Source organism: Microcaecilia unicolor, unplaced genomic scaffold (genome assembly GCF_901765095.1).
Source record: "Microcaecilia unicolor unplaced genomic scaffold, aMicUni1.1, whole genome shotgun sequence".
NCBI classification, from domain to species: Eukaryota; Metazoa; Chordata; class Amphibia; order Gymnophiona; family Siphonopidae; genus Microcaecilia; species Microcaecilia unicolor.
Genome location: NW_021963020.1, coordinates 1 through 12,704, shown reverse-complemented (window position 1 = coordinate 12,704; position 12,704 = coordinate 1). Strand labels below are relative to the sequence as shown.

At 45.6% G+C, this 12,704-nt stretch overlaps 1 protein-coding gene across 1 annotated transcript in view; it reads left to right on the top strand.

Moving 5' to 3' along the window:
* LOC115458762 (ankyrin repeat domain-containing protein 6-like) overlaps nt 1-12,545 on the top strand; it is a gene marked incomplete at its 3' end in the record, with an annotated part of 210,259 nt that extends 197,714 nt beyond the window's left edge. The window contains exons 4-5 of the mRNA XM_030188573.1: nt 9,607-9,705; nt 12,447-12,545. Coding sequence (XP_030044433.1) covers nt 9,607-9,705; nt 12,447-12,545 — 198 coding nt within the window. The remainder of the gene's footprint in view (nt 1-9,606; nt 9,706-12,446) is intronic.
* Nucleotides 12,546-12,704: the final 159 nt, after the last annotated feature.

Below are 12,704 nucleotides of genomic sequence, written 5' to 3'. Positions count from 1 at the left end.
TTTACTGTTGCTTTTCCAGATGTGAGCTAGAATTTGGTAATAATTTTCTTGTGATATTTGAATTATTGGTGTACTGTTTATTTCCTATCCTGATTATTGATGCAAACTTTGAAAACAATTTAAAAAAAAGGGGGGGGGGGTTCTTGTAAAACAGTGAGATAACTTCTTTCCCCTTGGTCCTGTCTCATGTTTAAAACAGGTCAATCATTTGATGTTGTGTAACCCCCTTCCAAGCTAAACTCCCCCCCCCCCCCCGTTTACTAAGCTGCATGGAAATGCTGACACAGCCCATTCAAAGTGAGTGGGCTGTGTCGGCGCTAGTGCAACTTAGTACACAGGGAAGGTAAATGAGGACAGGGGGCTTCTGAGAATTTGCGAACTTGATCCTGAAACTCTTCAAAGGGGAGACAAATAACTTTGGGACCCACGGGATAAGGAAAAAACACACTGTCCACTTCAGCAAGTCTGTCCAAAAATTATAGAAATTTTAGGGGTCCTTTTACTAAGGTGCGCTGAAAAATGGCCTGTGGTAGTGTAGACGTGTGTTTTGCATGTGCAAAGAATTATTTTTTAGCGCACCTACAAAAAAATGCCTCTGTTTTTTTTTTTGCCGAAAATGGACACGCGGCAAAATGAAAATTGCCGCGTGTCCATTTTGGGTCTGAGACCTCACCACAAGCCATTGACCTAGCGGTAAGGTCTCAAGCGGTAACCGGGCGGTAATGGTCTATGCACGTCAGAAAATAAAGAATATTTTTCAGACGCACGTAGCAGACACACGCCAAAATTGAAATTACCGCAAGGGCCACACGGTAACTGTGCGGTAACTCCAATTTGGCACACGGGCACGCTTAGGTGCTGCGTAGTAAAAGGGCCCCTTACTGACATACAAGGCCACCAAGAGACTGGGCCAGGCCTGGCGCCTCGCCCACCTCCGTCCGCCACCGAGCTGGGCCCCCTGCATTGAAATCACAGTGCCTCTCACCTCCGTGTGAAAGCGCTGCAGGTAGCAGCAGATCGCCTCCCTGTTGTTCGGGCCTTCTTCCCTCCCTGTGTCCCGCCCTCGTCTGACGTAACTTCCGCGAGGGCGGGACACAGGAAGGGAAGGAGGCCTGAACAGGGAGGCAATCTGCTGCTGTCTTCAGCGCGTTCACACGGAGGTTAGAGGCGCTGTGATTTCAATGCACGTACATGTAGGACGTCAGACTCACAGAAACAGAACGAAGCCTTGCACATCAGCCAGCAACGCGGCCGCGCCGGAAGAAGAGGAACTTTGGCTGGCGGGGGTTGGGGTCCCCTGACAGCAAAGGTAGCTGACGGCGATGACGGTGGAGGGTTGGTGGCACAGGAAGGGGGGATCAAAAGGGTTGGCACCGGGGGGGGGGGGTCAAAGTTGGTGGTGGTGGCGGCGGGCCAAAAATGGCAAGGGGGGGCTAAAATGTCCCCCTCACCTCGGGCTCTGGACCCCCCTGCTGACTACGCCCCTGGTATGTAGAATATGCTTAGTTGACACCCTAGTGCCTCAATCTATGTGCCTCCATTTACACCAGCAAAAATATGGCATGAATCCCAGCGCATCGATTTAGGTGCAGAGGTCCGTATTCTATGACAGTGCATGTAAATTTTGGGACACCTACAAAACACCCATTTTCCCCACCCATAACCACACCCCTTTTTGCTTGTGCACGTTAAAATATAGGCGTTGTGCATTACAGAATACACTTAGTGATTTGCACGCATACATTTTTAAGTATTAGTACTTATTATTGCTTGTTAAGTGCTGTTAATGCTTATTGGCTTGTTAAGCCAATTAAGTTACGTGCGTTGTTATAGGATATACTTGGATTTTGGCGCAGAACTCTAGGCACGCTATATAGAAACCAGGGGTATATTCCTATGTGCTTCTTATCATTTAGTGTGCACTAATCATTAGTGTGCCTTAGCAAAAGGCACCAACTCGTGCATTAATAGGCAAAATAATGCAAAACGCTTTAACACATTTTGCGGTAGCCTGTTTTTCATGTGCTCAGCACACAGTAGGGCTTAATGTCTTTTAGTACAAGGGCTCCTTAATCTCTTGTGCCACCATCCTACTTACCCCCATTTCCTTCTGTTTAAATGGCTCCCTTTTTATAGACCCCTTAAGGACTCCTCCACACGGAGGGGTAAGGAGATTTAGTTCATCCAAAAGTTTCTGAATTGTTTCCCTGACCTCCAGTGTCACCCAGTCCCATGGGGGTCTGTTCTGGGGAGGCATCAGAAGGCTCAGTTCACATCTTATCCCATGACCACAGCTTTCTGTCTCTTTGGATCTAAATGAATCTTTGGCTATTTATGTTCAGTGAGAAATCTTACTTGTGTGTGTGTGTGGTGTGTGTTAGTTTGCAAAATAGATAGAAGATAGAGAATAAATTGAAGCAAGGACAGAAACAGTGTAGTTAAAGAAATAGTCTTTTTATTCTTACCAAATCAGACTTTAATCAGATACATTCAGACAGATTCCGGGTTCAACTGACTGGAGCTCTGCTATCGGTCAAGTGTTGGAGGAAACTTCCCACTTTCTGTCTAAATCTCATCCCTTTTATAGGCGAAGATCTCTATGCAAGTCAATGGCCCAATGTCTGAATCATTTTTTTTCCTTTTCCGGCAGGTGTACATCTGTCTCCTTTCCGGTTCTAGCTATTTCAAAACATTTCCGTTCTTGTAAACATGTTTTTCTTGATACCAAATATCTATTTTAGTTATTGCAAATGATTGTGACACTTCCTTTTTTTGTCAACATCTCCCTAGATACGGACATCCAAACATCCAAACATAGCTATTGCAAGCTATTGTGCAATTTCCCTTTTGTAAACATCTTTTTTTCTTTTCTTATGAAGATATCTAAATATAGATATATTAATTTCATATTATCTTGTGATCTGGGTTAGGATTTTAGCCATCAATTCCTTGATCTTGGCTTTTGCACTGCTTTTGAATGTCACACCAAATTTTAATGAGGCCTAGTCAGTGCCTTTTAGCAGTTTAAGCTGTTTAAGGTATGTAATTTGACCCACCACTATTCCAGTGGATGGATCTCAAGCGGGGACACATGTTAACTTACAGGTAAAGCACGTCCTTGCTCAGCCAGTCATAGATTTTTAAACCTAGCTGGTATTTTTACAGCCTGAGTCCTAAAATCTGGCCTTCCACCCTTCCGGTGGGCATCCAATGAGGGCCTCTTGCTGTACTATAATTATACACTTCCCCCACCCCTCCTCTTTATGAGAGAAAGGTATCCTGAATAACGCTTTACTGTCCAACAATGTTCAATGTGATCGCAAAAATATGAGAAAGAATAAAGGAGATTGGGAACTCCTTCTTTACAGATGGGAGAAGTTCCTCAGGACTGGAGATGAGCTGATGTGGTCCCTCTTCATAAAAGTGGAGACAGGGAAGAGGTAGGAAAGTGCAGTCCGGTAAGCCTCAAATCGTTGGTAGGAAAAATAATGGAGTCACTGCCGAAGGAAAGGATACTTAACTTTCATTTCTTAAACAATGTTCCCAACAGTAAATATCGCTAGCTGAAAATTTGTAGAGAATTTTCATAGCTCCCTCCACCCCCCCTCTTCATAAGAGTAAATTGTCTTCATTTCTAAATGCTCAGACAACTGTTTAGACGATCCCATGGTGGTTGAAAGTAGACAGAACAGCAAAAACAAGTTGAGAGGTTAGAAGGGTGAGAGGATTTGTTCTGTGGAATTGACTTCAGTTGACTATTGAAGGCCTGATGACATGCCAAACCTGCTGGACTTTATTATCAAATTACATAAAAAGTAGTGAATCAACTAGAAGGATATCCCAAACCTTTGCACCAATCTGTTAAAATCAGCAAATATTTGCCATCAATTACAATTTAGAGAAAGATGTTAGTTGTGTTTAAGTTTGCACCATGTAGAGACTGTCCAGCTTATTTTCGAAAGAGAAAGACGCCCACATTTTGACCCAGATCAGGAGATGGGCGTCTTTCTCCCGTGGGCGCCCAAATCGGTATAATCGAAAGCCGATTTTGGGCGTCTCCAACTGCAGTCTCTGTCATGGGAATGGACAAAGTTGACGGGGGCATGTCGGAGGCGTGGTGAAGGCGGGACTGGGGCGTGTTTATCGGCCGATAATCGAAAAAAGAAGGGCGCCAGAAGCGAGAATTTGGGTCACTTTTTCTGGACCCTTTTTTCTCACGAACAAGTCCCCAAAAAGTGCCCCAACTGCCCAGATGACCACCGCAGGGAATCGGGGATGACCTGACTCCCCCAGTGGTCACTAACCCCCTCCCACCCAAAAAAAAGAACTTTAAAAACTTTTTTTTCCAGTCTGTATGCCAGCCTCAAATGTCATACCCAGCTTCATCACAGCAGTATGCAGGTCCCTGGAGCAGTTGTTAGGGGTGCAGTGGACTTCAGCCAGGTGGACCCAGGCCCATCCCTCCCCTACCTGTTACACTTGTGGTGGTAAATGGGAGCCCTCCAAACTGCCCCCAAAACCCACTGTACCCACATCTAGGTGCCCCCCTTCAGCCATAAGTGCTATGGTAATGGTGTAGAGTTGTGGGCAGTGGGTTTGGGGGGGGGATTTGGGGGTCATCACCCAAGGGAAGGGAGCTATGGACTTGGGAGGTATTTTAATGTTTTTTTTTTTACTTGTTACAAGTGCCCCCTAGAGTGCCCGGTTGGTGTCCTGGCATGTGAGGGGGACCAGTGCACTACGAATCCTGGCCCCTCCCACAATCAGATGCCTTGGATTTGTTCGTTTTTGAGCTGGGCGCCTTCGGTTTCCATTATCGCTGAAAAACGATAATGTCCAGCTCAAATCCGCCCAAATCCGATGCATTTGTCTGGCACAAACCGTATTATCATTAAAAAATATGGACGCCCATCTTTTTCGAAAATACGTTCTGGCCCACCCCTTCACGTACGCGTCCTTGGAGATAGACGCCCATGGAGTGCGTTCGTGTTTGATTATGCCCCTCTGTGTTGGCTTCTGTTTAATCATATATTTCAGGGGTGCCTAAACATTTATAAACAACTCCATATATCTGCATGTGTGTGTGAGAGAGAGAGCTTTGAAATAAGTGAGTGTGTGTGTCTGTATTCTTGTGTGAAAGAGGTTCTGAATTGGCTGTGTGTGTGTCTCTGTGCTGGTGTGAGAGAGGTTCTGAACTGGATAGGCTTTGATTGGGTGTGTTTATGTATGAGCAAGAGAGAGACTTTGGGCAGTGAGCGAATGAGAGAGACAGTTTGAGTAGATGGATGTGAGAGAAGAGACAGAGACTTTGACCAAAGGATGGGTACAAAAGAGGCTTCGATTAGGTATATGTGGGGAGGTGGGAGGAGGGTACTCTTCAGGTAGTAGCGGATGAAGGCTCACACTGCCAGATACCACCAGTACTGGTTGCAGTTGAACTGGAGTAAACCACTGGATCCATGAAACAAAATTAAAAGCAAACATACCACAACGTTTCTGCAGCAATAAATCCTAATGTATGTCACACGCCCTCCTAGACAGATTCTGTTTTGTTTCCCTGGGCTTCTGTTCTTTCTAATGCTGCCGTCAATCAACAGCAAATTAATTGTTAGCAAAGGTGAAGCTGAGGGTGTCAGTGCTGGAGCCAGTGTTTCTCCAGTGTTACTTATGTCAGACAGAAACTGTACTAATAAATTATCAGCCCCATCTCTGTTGCTAAAAGAGAGAGAATATTGTCTGAACAGTACTTCCCGACAGCAGTAATGATCTCGATGAGTTCAAAGCCAGTAGGGCTTCTATGGCTCTGTGGGGCTGATAGTCAAAGCGATTTAAATGGCAGGACCCTCTCCTGCCCCCTTAAATCACTTCCCATTGCCTAGGTGGGGGTATTCAGTGGCACTTAATTGGAGAGTGCCGTTAAATATCCCCATGAACCATCCAAACAAAAGGTGGGCAGGTCGGGGATGGCATTCGGGAGAAGCCCCGGGTTTTGCGGGTGCTGGCATTATTCAGTGCCAGCACCCGCATAGCTAAGCGGCCTTATTTAGGACAGCTCAAAAGCCCCCCTGACAATGTCCCCCTTTTTCCTGCCCCTCCCCCAGCCCTCTTCAAGACCCCACACCCCTTCAGCCATGTAGGTAGGCCCCCAGGCCTACCTGTATCCCTGGTGGTCCAGCTGAGTAGTTGGGGGCAGGAGCGTAGCCCTGCCACTCCTGCCCCTTGCGGTACCTTTCTAAAATGGCTGCCGTGACCGCTCACGGCAAAAGAGGTGCCACAAAAGACAGGAGCCAAGGGGGGCTGAACTCCTGCCCCCAATGACCCCACTGGACCACCAGAGGGATACAGGTAAGCCCGGGAAAGGGTACCTGCAAGGCTGGGACGAGAGGGGTCTTCTGTGGGGGTTCTTGATGCAGGCTAGGGAGAGGGGGGAGGGAAAGAGGGGACATTGTTGGGGGAGCTTGGGGTTTCTTTGAAAAAAAAGTTTTACATGCCCGACCAGATATTCAACTGGAGACGCATTTTTTAATGTGGGCCCTGGCTAAATATTGGCCCAGCCTGCATAAGTTCTGGCACTCAGCCTGCCCAAAATTATCCCCCGATATTCAGTGTCAGTGCCTGGACGTGGCCCATTACTGAATGTCTAGGGATAATTTAACCAGCAACAATCAGCATTTTAAAAAATGCTTACTGCTGCCAGCTGAATATTGGGATGTGTGTGTATGTATAGATGAGAAGGCTAGTGGTGTGGGGGGTGAGAGTGAGAAATATCTTCACATACATAAAATGAGGATTGGGTGGGGGAGATGGGGGAATTAAAAAGTGTATTGGGATTGAATTTTGTCCATCTCTTTTGAGGGAAGGACACAAAATAATGTGCAGAAACGACAGCAGGGGATGAGCCTAGGAGGACGCTTTTAACCTGCAAGAGAATTTGAGCATTGGAACAAGTTACCTGAGGAGATGGTGACATTTCCACCACTGCAGGTTTCTAAGGTAAACAAAATCTGTCTAGGATTGTGGTTCTCAATCCAGTCCAGTATACATCCACCAGTTATTTTTGAGATAACCTACACTGCATGCGAGATCTATTTGCATACAGTGAATGTAGTGCATGCAAATGATCTCATTTATATTCATTATGGATACCCTGAAAATCTGACTGGTTAGGTGTCTTGAGGACTGGGTTGAGAACCCCTGATTTAGGATGATGTAGGTGGAGTAAATCCTGCTCGAAGGCTGGACTAGACAACCTCATAAGGTCTGGTTTTTTTTTAATGATTGTGTGTGTTCTGTAGATAGGTTTTTTGCAGCCTGTGCACTACTCCATGTAGCCTAAAATCCGTCAAATAAGATCACCACTGCTCCATGAAAAAAATAGGAGGAGGAACCGGGATAATTGCCCTGTTTTCCTAGGCTGCTGAAGAAGGCAAACCTTGCTGATGTAGTAGTTGGGGGGGGGGGGGGGGGGGGTACATGTTGTAGTATTCAGCAACTACCCAACTCTAATATGGAGTCTTTCTTTTTTTTTTGTTAGATTTGTACCCCGCGCTATCCCACTCATGGCAGTGGCTCAATGCGGCTTACATGGGGCAATGGAGGGTTAAGTGACTTGCCCAGAGTCACAAGGAGCTGCCTGTGCCTGCCTGAAGTGGGAATCAACTCAGTTCCCCAGGACCAAAGTCCACCACCCTAACCACTAGGCCACTCCTCCACTGTTGCTACTATTTGAGATTCTACATGGAATGTTGCTATTCCACTAGCAACATTCCATGTAGAAGTCGGCCCTTGCAGATCACCAATGTGGCCGCGCAGGCTTCTGCTTCTGTGAGTCTGACGTCCTGCACGTGCAGGACGTCAGACTCACAGAAACAGAAGCCTGCGCAGCCTTCTACATGGAATGTTGCTAGTGGAATAGCAACATTCCATGTAGAATCTCCAGTAGTACAACATTCCATGTAGAATCTCCAATAGTATCTATTTTATTTTTGTTACATTTGTACCCCGCACTTTCCCACTCATGGCAGGCTCAATGCGGCTTACATGGGGCAATGGAGGGTTAAGTGACTTGCCCAGAGTCACAAGGAGCTGCCTGTGCCGGGAATCGAACTCAGTTCCTCAGTTCCCCAGGACCAAAGTCCACCACCCTAACCACTAGGCCACTCCTCCACTCCAATATGGAGTCTGCCATCATATAACGCAAAGTACTACAAATAAAGTATCACATACCATGTAAATGAGTTTATCATTGGGTAGACTTGATGTAACGTACAGGTCTTTATCTGCCGTCATTTACTATGTCATTATGTTATTGCATTGTGAATAGCATTAGTGGAATAGTACATTAGAGCACCTCTGATGGCCTCGCATTTTGACTAGTCATTAAATGTGCTCTGTGTCATTCTTGTACTGGTGAACATGAATAAAATTAGGAGAAGGATTGAAAGGAGGCTGGGATAAACCTTCTATTATCGTAGCAGATGATCTTACGGAGAGGTTTAGTGTACGTTGTATAAGTAGATCATTGACCTCCACCCATTACGCCAAGGGATACTGGAAGCGCTGGTAAAATGGAGCTTTGAAAAGTGTTGCTGTGTTGTTGACAGCGGGTAGTGATAGTTCTCCGAGGACAAGCAGGCTACTTGTTCTCACGACTGGGTTGACGTCCACGGCAGCCCCTCAAAACCGGAAGAAAAATCTCGCGGGAGGTCCCGCACGCGGGGCACGCCCACCGCACATGCGCGGCCGTCTTCCCGCCCGTGCGCTCCCGCTCCCGCTCAGTTTTTTCTGTTTCCGCGCTGGAGAGAGACGTAGCTTCGTCCCTCTGTCAGCCCCGGAAAACCGTTTTGCAGCCTAGCCCGCGATTTTCTTTTACTCTACGTGCGTTCGCGCGCCCCTTCTTTTCTTTTCGTTATGCAAATTAATATACTAGATTGTGCCAAGTAGATTCCTGTTGCATGTTTCTGTACAGCTTCTCGTCCTTCAGTTTATGGCGAGTGTGATGTGGCTCTGAAATGTATTACATTTTAATTTGGATATTAAATATAAGAAACATCCCAAGAATTAAGATTTGCAAAGCGTAATTAGAGAGGTGGGATCCAGTAGTAACTCCAGAAGATTTAGATACAGGGGCAAAGTTATCAACATGAGCTACTCTTAACTGGTGCTATTTTAGCAAAGGTCCCATTTTATGCAGCGAGACCTAGAGCCCTGTTGACTAAGGCGCATTAGTGTTTTTAACGCACCTACAATAGCGCACACGCTAACCGTGTACGCCTGGTAGGGATATTGCAGGCACGTACACGGTTAACGTGCATACATAGTTAACGCGAGTTAAAGACACTTAACGCGCCTGAAAGGCGGTATATCAAGTCCCATTCTCTTTCCCTATAACGTGGCTTAGTAAACAGGGCCCCTAGATCCTAATAACTGGAGTTAACAGTAAAATAACACATCTTAACAATAGCCCACATAGGTAACTTTTATTTTGGGTTTTTTTTAATGAAAGTTCTCCAAATCCCCATTCTGCTGCTGTGCCAATGTCTCTTTAGTGTCCAGCTGCCGGGGCAGGTGTTGCTGAAGTCGCTAACATGCCATTTCATCTTGCAGGGTGACCAGACGGCATTACACCGAGCTGCTATTGTGGGGAACACTGAGGTCTTGGCAGCGCTCATTCACGAGGGCTGTGCTTTGGACCGACAAGACAAGGTAAACTGCCAAAATGTAGACAGGTACCCGCTAGATTTATTTTTTTTATTTGTTACACTTATACCCTGCGCTTTCCCACTCATAGCAGGTTCAGTGCGGCTTACATAGTGGTAGGTTACAAAGTGTAGTAGAGAAAACGTATATTATAGTGCGTGTGAGATGAACAGGGGAAGGGGGTAGTATTGGCGGGATAGAGGCGGGGGATAGAGTGGAATTAATAGGGGATGGGGTATGAAGTAGGTGTGGGATAGGTAGGGCGAGGATAAGGGCATTAATAGAGGACGAGGTCTAAGATGAAATGGATTGTTGTCTGATCTGTTCTTGTTGTGGGAGGGCCCCTAGGCTAAGTTGGGTCATTTGGGTAGGCTTGTTTGAAAAGGTGGGTTTTCAGCAGTTTCCGGAAGGGTAGATAGTTGTTGATCGCTCGGATAGATCTTGGTAGGGCATTCCAGAGTTGACTGAGTTAGATGGGGTTGATAGCCCCTTTTTATAAGCACAGTCGCTGTCATGTTATATTTTACTGAATGTCTGGTATTTAGACCTCTTCTAGCTCCATGGTGCAACCTCATCTTGAGTATTGCGTTCAGTTCTGGTTGCTGTATCTTAAAAAAAGATATTGCAGAATCAGAAAAGGTTCAAAGAAGAGCAACCAAAATGATAAAGGGGATGGAACTCCTCTCGTATGAGGGAAGGCTAAAGAGGTTAGGGCTCTTCGTCTTGGAAAAGATACGGCTGAGGAGAGATATATAATTGAGGGCTACAAAATCCTCAGCGGTGTAAAACGGGCAAAAGTGAATCGATTTTTCAGTCTTTCAAAAAGTACAACAACCAGGGGACGCTCAATGAAATTATATGGAAATTCAAATGGGGGCATGTACCCTCCATTGATCTTGAAACTTGCCTCTGGCCCCCTAATAACACCTCTATTCCCTCCAAAAATCTCTTGGATCCCCATAAGTTCCTGCACTTGAAATATATATGGCCAATGTACCTGGTGGTCAAATGCCTTTTCATCATCCAGTGACAAAAGGAATATTGTCACTGGCCTGTCCTGAACTCAATTAAGGATTCACCAAATACAACAAGCAGGCCCCCTGCAACCAGTCAGAACCTATGACAAGGCAGAATTGGTGTGTAGAGCCTGAGCTCTTTCATTAAAACTTGGGGACCATGGGTCAGTTTTAGCAGACAATGGAAAAGGTGCCGGTACTCAGTACCCCCCTCAAAAAAAAGCCTGCTTAGCACAGATATATCAAGGATGCAATAAGGACTTGCTATGGATGTGGGCAAATGAGTACATTCACACATTATTATTATTATTATTAACATTTGTATAGCGCTACCAAACGCACGCAGCACTGAACACCTGACGCAGAGAGACAGTGCCTGCTCAATAGAGCTTACAATCTAAAAATACAGACAGACAAGACAATTAAGGGCGAGGGAAGTACTGGGCGAGAAGGAACAAGGGGAGGGCAATTGAGTAGTGGCTAGGAGCCAAAAACAGTGGTGAAAAGGTGGGTTTTCAGCATAGATTTGAAAACAAGTAGAGATGGAGCTAGACGTACAGGCTCAGGAAGTCTATTCCAGGCATAGGGTGCCGCGAGGGAAAAGGGACGAAGCCTGGAGTTAGCAGTGGAGGAGAAGGGGAACGACAAGAGAGATTTGTCCAGTGAGCGGAGTTCACGGGGAGCAATGTAGGGAGAGATGAGAGTGGAAAGGTAATGGGGGGGGGGGGGCTGCAGAATGGATGCATTTAAAGGTCAGTAATATGCAGTGGAGCTTTGAGAAAGTAAAAATATTGGAGCAAAGTGATTCAGTTCAACAGGAGGGGGGTGAAGAATGAGGCAATACTTCAGGGAATGCATATAGCTCTCTTGAATGGGACACCTCTGGGGTGAAAGGGAATTGAGGCCAAATAGGTCAACTCGGCAGTGATCGAGGCTAGATTGGTGGTAGCAAGAGGTTGGAAGCGAGTGAAGGCGCCCCACATTGGGGAGTTCTTTGGGAAGCTAAATTGTGTCTTATGTGAATATATAGGACTAGATTCTCTATATGGCGCCAAAAAAAGCGCTGTAAGTGGCATTTAAAGTTAAGCAAAATTTATAAAATAGAGCTTACGCCTGGGAATCGTGCGTAACTTTAGGCGCAACCATTTGCACCAACTGAAATGTATTCCCGTTATTTTAAGGGGGCAGATAATAACTAGTTTGGGGAGCTGTTGGGTGAGGAGGGGGTGGAACAGAATACATGTTATTGTTCTGATGGTTATTGTACAGGTATATTTCTAATAAAAATATAAAAGATGAATGACTTTAAATAAAAAATAGTCCCCCTTTTCCCTTTCCCGCACTCTTTTCTTCTTCTTCATTCTTTATAGGTACCTTCCTGATTTTTTTTTTTTTGGTATTATTATTTTTCTCTTATGATTTCCTGTTGTTTTTTTTAACTATAGTACTTAGCAGCACTATGTATATTTTGGCAGTATATCAAGTTTACTTGAATACATTAAAGAAAAGAAAAATGACCTCTTAACCTGCTCCTGCATTTATGAGCAGACCTTAGTGATCAAAATAGAGCCATTGCAGATGTGAGAAATGATCAAAATGATCACCTGAAACTTCCAGTGATTGTCAGGTTAGAAGCGTTTTTAGATAACTAATAGATGAATGAATGAAATAGAGTGTTGTGCCTGGCCCTCAGCTGCCCGTGAACTTTGCTGTTCTTGTTTGGGTTCGCAGGATGGTAACACCTCCCTTCATGAAGCTGCTTGGCATGGATTCAGCCAGTCGGTCAAACTGCTGGTCAAAGCAGGAGCCAACGTTCTCGTCAAGAACAAGGTGAGCCAGGCGTTGATGATTTTCAGTCTTGATATGCTGATCAGGAAGTGTTTACTCTTTAACGAGGAACTGCTTCAGTGATAATGTCCAGTCCCCCTCCCTCCTCCCTCCTCCCTCCCCCCCCCCCCCCCCCCCGAAAGTGTTTGATAAATTTCCTTT